This window comes from Nymphalis io, chromosome 1, assembly GCF_905147045.1.
Source record: "Nymphalis io chromosome 1, ilAglIoxx1.1, whole genome shotgun sequence".
NCBI lineage: Eukaryota > Metazoa > Arthropoda > Insecta > Lepidoptera > Nymphalidae > Nymphalis > Nymphalis io.
In genome coordinates, this window is record NC_065888.1 from 9284093 (window position 1) to 9294849 (window position 10757).

Genomic DNA, 10757 nt, shown 5'->3' on the forward strand with positions numbered 1-10757 from the left:
ATATGTCTCCAGTGCGCTATCCCAACAGAAAAAGTAGCAGTAGTTCCGTGGAAACAAACTTTTACAATTTAAGTGATCAAATAATAATCGTCGAAAAATCTCCCCATCCATGTCATCGAAGTTGTGAAACACCAGTAACTCGTAGAATATCATTGCAAAATGGACCCACTTCACCGCAAGAAAGTTGCAATAGTAGTCGCAAAAACCGCGGAGGTTCTTTAGAGAAAGAATACGTGGTGTATAGAGAAAAACGAAATCCGTTACTCGATAAAGTTAAAAATACAAAACTATCTTGCTTCAAGTCCAACGCCCCAATGCGCCACGGAGACGACGCTGCTTCGACGTCAGGAAGCGATTGTAGTGGATTTGGACACGTTGAAGAAATAACAAATTGCCGTTACGCAGAAAATTACCCAGAACACACGGAATTTGAAAATCATAATCCTTGGGTCAAAATGCCGAATTATGATGACGATGTTTTCTTCGCGAAAAGTCCAGTGGAATGTAGTTGGCGAGAAGGCAAATCATTTACTAACAGAGGTGCTAGATGTTACAGTTCAGGTTCCGAATGCGATAGATATCACGTCATACCTAAGGCCGGTACAAAACTATCGAAATCGAGTGATCAAATATTTAACGACGACTACGAAGAATACGATAAACCAATTACCCTAAGTACCCACAATAAGACTGATAAACTTAAACATAAGGACGAGAAAGATACGATTGGACCAAGTTCTTGTCTTTCAGCTAAATTGCGTGCTATGTCGGATAGATATCTGAAATCTTCGACCAATAAATTTTTTTCAAAGTTATATAAACAAGCTGGCGATGACGACCATGCAACGCATGTTGAAAATGATACTATAGTTAAGTCAACCAGTGCAATAAGTAAAAGTCGGAAAAAGAGAGGTGGAGTGCGTGCAAAATTGCGTAGCTTCTCTTATGGAGCTTTGCCTGGACTTGATGAATTCCAAAAAGGGCATAACTCTGTATTTCATGACGAGGTTTATCAGGTTTCATGTGATGATGAAAACGTTTTAATACAAGACTGCGAAGACACAGATTCGGGTATTCTAGTCAATGAATCGGCAGCATCATCTATATTTGATAGTGATAGAATATCTTCTCGCTGTGAAAGTTCTGCTTCTCATTCAATTCCACAAGCATCTTGTCACAACAGAAGTGTTTCGGGAGATCAAACATATACAAAAGCGCGTGTTTCTAACAGAAGAAGCAGAGAAAAAAATGAACACCCTAAGCCTAAGCTACGTCATAATCAAAGAGCTCTGTCTCTAGATCGAAAAGAAATACTTAGACGAATGCCTAAAAATCCTGATCATGCCGAGCCCCAATTTTTACAGTTAACTGAAAAACAGAAGATGCGACAAAGAGATGCTAGTCATGGAGACTGTGGAATACCTCCTATACCGCCTTGTCGCAAACCCGCGAAAAATAGTTCTAATAAAGTACAATCAGAATTTAAAGTTGTCAGAATTATGAGAAAAAATCCTTGTGACGAGCTTGGTATATTTATTGCTAAAACAAAACTTGTAGATGAAGGCCATGTTGGATATTTAGTGGCACACGTGGTCCCCGGTGGATTAGCAGATAGGTAAGTAAAAATTGTTACTCGACAGTTAGATTTATTTTTATTCTCTCTTCAATATATTATATAATTTGATTGTATAATTTTGATTATTTAATATTATAAAAATAAAAGCTTTAAGACCGTTATAATATCGTTTTTAATTTTTACAGAGAAGGAACATTACGTATTGGGGATGAACTTCTTAACGTAAATGGTAGAAGACTTCGTGATCTTACGATGTCAGAAGCTAAAGAAGCTTTACGATCTGGATCATCCGAAATAGACATTGTAATTTGTAGGCAACGTGAAAAAATTACGCTTGAAACACGACAAAGAGAACAATCGCAGAAGAGTGTCATGTTAATGCGAGAAAGTTCCGTAGATTATGAAAATGCCATAATATTAGGTAAAGAAAAACGTAATGATAAGTATGACATCAGGATAGATCCACGTCACACTCTGGACGAATCCTCGTGTAATCGCGCATCGTTATCAGCGACAGACGAAGCGGATGGTCCTGCGGACACGCATTCTCGCTTCCTGAAAGGTCAGAACGCGAGCTATAGCAGTATGAACAACAAGTTATTGCGTCGGCAGGTCGTGAGTTACGGTGGTACAAATAAAGACGGACTAACGCTCAGTTGTACAGGCGATATTGTTGACGTTGATGTACCGGACGGTGTTGAACGGACTACGGAAAAAAATGACGGTGAAAGTGATATCCAAACTCAAAATGCCAATAATTTTTGCACACTTCCAAGAAGACCGCGTGCTCCGACACATACTTATCACACCATTACTTTTGAAAAAGGTCATGGTAAGAAGCCACTCGGCTTCACAATAGTAGGAGGACGCGACTCACCTCGAGGCCCCTTGGGAATCTTTATAAAAAGCATCCTTCCCCAAGGTCAGGCGATCGACGATGGCAGACTCAAAGCGGGTAAGTTGCCAAACATCTATTCATTGAGTACATTAGAATATAATGTTTGCTTAACATTCCTTCGAGTAATGTCATTATATAGACAGAAAGTATTGTAACTGAATAATGAATATTCTTATAAGGTGCTTACCTAGTTTTGAATTGCATTTAGTTATCAAAATCATTATATACAGTTATTATGAACGATGTGTTCTATTTTGATTACGATTCGCGTTAGTAATAAAAATTTAGTTTCTAATGATTTAAACATTTGAACATTATTTATTATAGAGCAAAAATGTATCCAACGCAACTTCACACTGAACATGCGATTACACAATATTGTAATAGTGATAAACTCGTATTAAAATACAATACAAAAGTTAAAATATAAAATAAATTAATTACATTTAGGTAAATATATTTTACAGGAGTGTTTATTACGTATTGATCCTTTGAAATGATTTTCATTTTCAGGTGATGAGGTCTTAGCAGTCAACGGACAAGCGTGTCATGAGTTAGCTCACGTGGAAGCACTTGCTCTATTCAAGGCTGTGCGAACAGGACCCATAGAGCTGAGAGTGTGTCGCAGAGTAAAGAGCCAGTACGTATAAATATTGTCTTAAGGCTTAAGCTATTCCAATCAGAGTAGGAGTAAAGGTAAACAAACCGAAGATTTACAAATTGCATGCAATTTGCTAATTGTTCTGCTGTATTATACACTACAAACAGTTCTTGATTAATTTACCCTTGTTTATAATACAACACTATTCCATTTAACTAATTATAACCACATTAACTTAACTTTCGAAGTTCTAATTACAACTTCGTGGACATTAAAAACGCCATTTTTATGCTATAGATAGATAGATGAATTGAAGACCTACCTAAATGTACTAAAAATAATAGGTAAAAAAGATAGTTATTTTGCCATTTAAAACCCAATTCTTTTAAGATGAAATAAATAACAAAATGATTGTTTGTTTACTCAATTATAGGCATTTTTTATGACAACAAAATAAAAATAAATTGTATTTTACACTCCAGTATATTTATTGTTTACCTATAACTATATAATGTGTCTTGAACGTTGAACAACATTCTGTAATCGTACGTCATGACATCATTCGCAATTATTGATATAAATTATAGGCGATAGAGTCACAATAAAATAAAACAATTGGAGTAAATAAGACAATTGTTTGCTTTATCAATATAAAATATGTTTAAGCCCATTAAATAGAATCATTTACCATAAATTATTATTATTATTATTATGTTTTAATATTCCATCTGCCTTTTCAGGTCAACCAAAGCAAAATCCTGCACAGATCTGCTTAATGACGACGATTGAAGTTAATTTCAACAATGTAAATGGTATCTTCAATTAGCCTTAGATAAAAAAATAGCATTTTAGCTTAAAATGTTGACATTTCATCCTGTGTAAAATAAAAAACTTAATATTTTTTGACAAGCTTTATTTGGCCACCGTTTTGAAAGAATAATAAATCTTGTTCTAAGCTTACTCGATTAGATTGTATTTTAATCAGCACCAAAATGGGTGTGCAAAATTTCAATTCAATCGGTCGTGTGGAAATGGTTTAATGGTTTAATTTAGTCAAAAGATTTAAGCCACATATATTAAAAGACGAAGCTAAAGAAAGGCTTGTAAAAAAACAATAAGTTTTGAAATTTAATTAAATTCTGCAAAATTCAATATTTAGTAACAACTATTATGCAAATTTAATTTGAAAAAAATAATTAAAATTTTATATCAATTGTGCCATTTATAATATAAAACACGCTGTCAACAAACAATTATTTATAATTTAATATCCTATATTATCAAAATTGTACGTCATTGACTGTACCTGATTTTTTTTTAAATACAGCAGCTCAATCTTCTTGCACATTATAATTAAGGTTAATTCCCAAAGATAAAATTAGGTAACTATCGTTGAACTTTTTTAATTTACAGAAATATCGATTTTTACAAAAATCGATATATTCTCTAAATAATAATATATTTAAAAGCAGTTAGTTACTCATAATTTTAGGGCTTCTTAAGACTGTGCTGTTTAATTATTTACAATGCAAATTGTGTATTTAATATGTTATACCAATATTAATATAAAATAAATAAAAAAATTACATTGTCCATAAGTATGAAATAATTCGAAAACAACTTTTTGTTGCTGAAAAGTTGTCTGAAAACATTATTTGTTGCACTTGATAAAGAACAATGTTGAATTATATAAAAGTTAAAATTTAAAAAAAATGTAGAAGGTAGACGGTGTCCATTAGAATAAATTGTTAATGTTTTGTAATTAGATTACAATATCGTGAACACAAAATGCAATAAAATGTTTAATAAAATTTTATTTGAACAAATAACAAAATGTAGTAATATTGTGTATTGTCATTATGATCTGACTACCTACTGTGATAGTTTGTATCGGTTTGAATATAATAAAGTAAAATAGCAATGGATTATGTCAAACATCTTTAGATATACCTGCAGAGCAAAAATGACGAATGTCTTAAATAGAACAAAAGTTTGAAGATTATATAGGAATTTTAAATTCTTAATTCAAATTGGTTAATGATTTGTACAAATTAAATTAAAATAAACATTATTTGATATTGATTGTAGTTATTTGAAATGTGGTTTCTAATTAGAAATAAAATCTGTCCAACCAATTGATGAAAGACAAAAAAAAACACTGAAAACGTTTTTATTAATTTTCATAAGATTTTTTGTTTTTGTATAAATATTTTTATTAAAAGATCATATTGAAAATCTGAGTAAATATGAATACCTGCATGATCAATAACATCCAATTTTATTTAATAAAATTTAAATAATTAATATGCTTAAGCTTAGTAGAAACTGTTATTTAAGTAGAATAAAATTCTTAAGCTTATTTTTATTGTACATATCATTTATTTTACCATAATTATGAAAATAAAATTGTTTTAAAATTTCCTTGAAATAACATCTGATTTTATTTTACTTAATTTAATAAAAAATATTAAAAATAATAATTTACGAAGGACCAAACTGATGAATGAAACCCCACACGTTCACTCGAAATGAAACGAAACGTTTGTTTTTTTTGTTACTAGACAAAAATGTGCTACCTATTTTTAAAATGCATTTAACATAGTAATCAAATTCAAGTTTAACACCTTATTACGATAATCTGTATCTACACAAATAAAAAAAAATATATTTTCTGTCTGCGATTCCAAAATAACTGCGTCTCTTGAAGTTATATGGTTATTTGAGAGTTTCCAAAACAAAATGTACCATTTTTTATTTGTATAATAAAAATAGTCATTTTGTACATTAAAATTGCAGATTTTGAAGGATTTTCGTAACACGCTAAATTCCATGCTGAGAAGCCGCGGGTTTTGCTAGTTAGATAATAAAATAGATACGATACTGCACATCCTGTCGTCTGTCGGTTATATAGTTTCTGTGAATTGCCAGTTCTGTGAAAGATGCTCTTACTGGTACTAATAATAAATTACAAGATAACATTAATTATTACAATTTTTTTATTGCATTTCTTGTGTTGTACAGAGACATCTAGTTTTGTCGGTTTGTACTGGAAGGTATCTTACAACAGCAACTAATAAAACAACTATTCGTTAGATGGCGTTAAATAAACGGCCTTTATAATTTAAGGTATCATCAATAGATGGCAGCAATAACATAATATGTAAAAACATATTAACATACACCTTATACATATTTACATGAAAAAAATGATACAGCTTCATTTTTTACCTGTAAATACGTGATTAAAGGTAAAAATAAGGAGATTTAGAAACGCATAAAATTTTGATATATCAATGTTAAAAACGAACAATTAGTATGTGGAGTTTTAATAAAAAAGGAGAAAATATTGCTTTAGACATCAATTAATGGAAAGATAAATATGATCTATACATATAACAAAAATGTAACTGATCGCTGTCTATACATGGAAGATATATGAATAAAACTATTATCGGGGGCCTTTATCAGCCCAATAGAACCCAAAGCAATGATTGTTAGAATTTTTGTCTGTTTGTCTGTGCGTTTGTGCGCGTAAAAAATAACTGATTTGGGTACAGTTTTCACTAATGTATTATGGCAACCTTTACTTAAAATTTAGTGTTTGTTTAATTTCAATCGGTTTATAAATGAAAAAGAAGCATGGCGAACATTTATTCGATATATATAAAAATGTTATTAAATAACTGTTCAGTTGAATGATTGGCTGAAACTTTAGCTACCAATAATAATAGTCTGTAAAATGATGATGATTGAAAGTTTATAGGAACAAAACAAAGTTACGAAATTTACAGTTTGAGAGATTTAGATGTAAGATTAGAATGTAAGTTGAGCTTAGATCTATATGATCAATTACATCAAATAGAGTTCAGCTTATGCTGGACATTCGTCCGTTAAACGTGTCCACGAGTATATGTAAAGCGCGCCGACACCCGTTCTGTTTTTTATAATTGCGAACTTTATTTAAACTTATGTTTCAAATAACAAGATTTAGTTATCACTTTAAAAAGGCCACAATTTTCTGTGAAGAAATCGTTTGCAGTCAAAACAAATAAAGCACCGGGAATGACATTCAAGTATGTCGGAATAGATTTAAGGAAATGCTGTTTTTTTCATGGGCAATCGTAGGTCACAAAAAATATTATATATACTGAAATATTATAAGTCTGCACTTAGTGTTTTCTTTAAATTATACGCGGGTGAACCCCGGCCATAGCTAGTAGTTAACAAGTTAAAAAATTATCTTTCTTTATGTTATCATTCGAATTGTCATTCAAAATAAGAAGTCGCAGTATTTAACCAATATATTTACTTACTTTTTATCGACTCTTAACAACATGTATATAGCCTATTCCAAAAAAGGAGTAAAGGCAAATAAACGACTTTGACATTGAATTAACGCGAGTTATAATTTTTAGTTTTTAGTTTTAGTTAGTTATAATTTGTCGAGATCTTGAATAATCTATGGTATCCAATATGCATTCGCGAAAAAATTGCCTTTTAAATGTCGGCTAAGTTGTTATCGGAACTTTAAGAATAAATAAAATTGGAATTAAGTAGTTTAGTGGAATAATGTTGTATTATAAATAAAGATATATTGATCAATAACTGTTTGTGGTGTATAATATAGAGCAGAGCTATTAGGAAATCGCTTGGAATACGTAAATCTAAAGGTTGTTTATATTTACTCCTTCTTCAATTAGAATAGTCTACAGGTTATGTAAAGCTGTTAATTTTTAAATAAATAACTGTTGTATTTAAAAAAAAAAACGCTATTAAAATTTATTTGCAATTTTTATCTGTATTGCACTCATATCGGTAATCTTTGGTTTATCTTGATCGCGTCATGGTTGAATAAGATTCTTTTCGATTCTATCTACGGTGTGAAACTTTCTCTCTTATCTAAAATAAATACTTCTAGGAAAAACTGGTATCACGCGATATAGATGACTCAGGGAATAATAATTATCATTGTAGATTTTAAAAACAAAGACAATTTTTTTTTTAAATTAACCGTTATACAATAAAATCACAATGGAAAATATATGGATGTATGTAGCTATGTAGTGTAAATGGAAACCGAAATTTTATAATCTAAAATTAGCTTTTTTGTTACTTTTACGCAATAACAGGCAACAGTTTTATATAATTGTTATAAATATTACAATTATTCAGCCTAAAAATACCATGATTATAAATAAAATGGAAATGTCATCTGTCCGGCAGATCTGAAACATCGATATTAATGGATATTGAAAGAATTTATAATTCAAGAAAACGAACATATGCAGTCAAGCAAATGATACACATCAACAAAGTATACAATATACGTGGCAGGTGCACACAACGGAGAAAACAGTTTGATGGCGTTTGCCGTCACTGTATACGGGCCGGTCATATCCCGAAGGCCAAAATATATTCAAAATGAAAAACCAAAAATACTATCCCCGAAACTCTTTCTAAACCATTCCACAAACTCGAGATTGTATTATCAATGTGATTACCGATAACAAGTGTTGCATCACAATTTGTAAGTCGTGTGTAAACATTTTTAACTTGCACTACTTTTACAGCATCACTGTCAGAAAAGTTATCTCTTATTTCTAACAATATCTCGAGTCGCAACGTTCTTTTATCAATGACATAATAAGGCCGGGAGGCAGCTTATACAAAATCTTTTAAAGTCGCTTGATTATTATTTAAAGTAATTCCTCTCGCAATAAGAAGTCGAAGATATTTAAAAAAGAACAATTTGATCACTTTCGTTTATGTTCTGACTAATTTAACTCATGACTTATTTGATAATGATTCAAATTAATTCTATCGCTTTCGGAGCACGGATACGATATGACTTCAACATCAGTTAAAATACATATAATTTATAATAATGTTATAGATGAGAGTAATGAATGATTGAAAAACAACCAATTAAAGACCGTTACTTCTCGGACTATGTGTTTGGTTACCTGATAGTTGCGTGTGTCAGTGACTCTATCATACTTCTACTTTTTTTTGGCTATGTACATGTAGAAGCGTTATCGTGTATTCTATATCTATAGCATACATCTTGCTTATCTTACTACAAATGCTTATATGTTCAGTATATATGTATATATCACGCAAAACCTCTTTTGTTTCTAATTGTAGGTACATGCCTAAAATAGTTATAAGTACACGCGAATGAAAACGTATTTTTATTTAATTCTTGTAAACAAAAGCGATTATATTGGTAAATTAATAATTATATTAAATCAACATGACAATATTTTCATGAAATACTTTTTCTGCGTTTGTTGCATTTATATTGTAAAATAGTTAATAATTTTAATTGACGATGCTTTTTTATTCTTACAACTCATTTTAAAACGATACGTATGTTTTTCTTTTTTTATTTCGTTATGATTGTTCCCAAAATATTATCTTCGCTGTTTCAGGCGTAATAAGATTTTAGCATAACCCTTTCATAACGTTATTACATAATAACAGGGAAATGCTTTTACTGAGCTGAGATAAGCTGGTCCCTACAATGTATTGTCGTCTAGAGGATTGTAATATCCGTAGGATGTTTAATATTTACCCCTCTGTAAAGGAAGTAGGGACTTTATTAAGTCAGTATTTTCTATTATTGTTCTTATATACATATTCATTGATATATCTACCATTTATTTAATACAGTAGTAATTAAAATAGATTTGAAGGTTTTTGTGGATGTCCGTCTAACTACAAAAATTATCCAAGCATTTTTATCGCTGAGATTCAGCTTGGAGCGTGATTATGGCCTCAACCATATATATCCATCCATATATATCCAACTATCTTTCTATGGTTGGCGGTACAATATATACGTTTGTGCGGTGATGTCCGATTTGTTTAAAACTTTGACACTGCGTGAAATTTCTAGTTTAACACCGTACAATACGAGCCTCGAATTTATTTACAAAAAAAAACAGTGTTGCCACACATGAGCTAGTATAATATTTCAGTAGTCAACGTTAAGAAAGATTCCATCTTTACAAGTAATATCCTACGGTCAATCCTGACTTTCATCCGCCAACGAGTTTATGTTTCCTTTCAATAACTTCCTATATTGTAGTTTATACGATCCATAATTTACTAAGACAATAAAATGCTATTTATATATAAAATAATTTAAATGTATTAGCAATTTGCAATAAAACCTGCATATAAATAGAGACCGTATCTTAGTAAATCTTATTAAAAATCATCACTAACATTAAATTTCTTATTATACATGTATATATATATATGGTTCAAGTAATATTCACAATTTGTTCTCCAGATTTAATTGAGATATTTGCTGTTTTCCGAATATAATTACATATGTGCGAACACATATATTTATAAAAATAACAAAATTAAACCTTAAAAACGTGGAAATTATACCCGATGTAGATCTAGATGCATTGTCCCGTTTTTTACTACTAAATCGTCAATTACTACCGTCATACATTTATTCTGTTTCGGTTGTACGGTTAAGTGAACATCTGATTTAACAGGCAGAAGTAAAGCGTCCTAGATCGCATGAATCGCTGCATTGATGGTGTAAGGAATGGTATAATAAATCATCATCAGTTTAATACATCTGCTTTAAGAAATAGATCCAATGGCATAAATATAACACCCATCAAGTAAAACACAACATTCCAAAAGGTCGTAAATATAAA

At 30.7% G+C, this 10757-nt stretch overlaps 1 protein-coding gene across 3 annotated transcripts in view; it reads left to right on the forward strand.

Moving 5' to 3' along the window:
- The window catches only part of LOC126781164 (uncharacterized), a 42688-nt gene extending 37462 nt beyond the window's left edge, over positions 1–5226 (forward strand). For all 3 annotated transcript variants that reach the window (XM_050506005.1, XM_050506021.1, XM_050506013.1), the window contains exons 3-6: positions 1–1615; positions 1762–2531; positions 2988–3114; positions 3816–5226. In XM_050506005.1, coding sequence (XP_050361962.1) covers positions 1–1615; positions 1762–2531; positions 2988–3114; positions 3816–3864 — 2561 coding nt within the window. In that variant the 3' untranslated portion in view covers positions 3865–5226. The remainder of the gene's footprint in view (positions 1616–1761; positions 2532–2987; positions 3115–3815) is intronic.
- The last annotated feature ends 5531 nt before the right edge of the window (positions 5227–10757 follow it).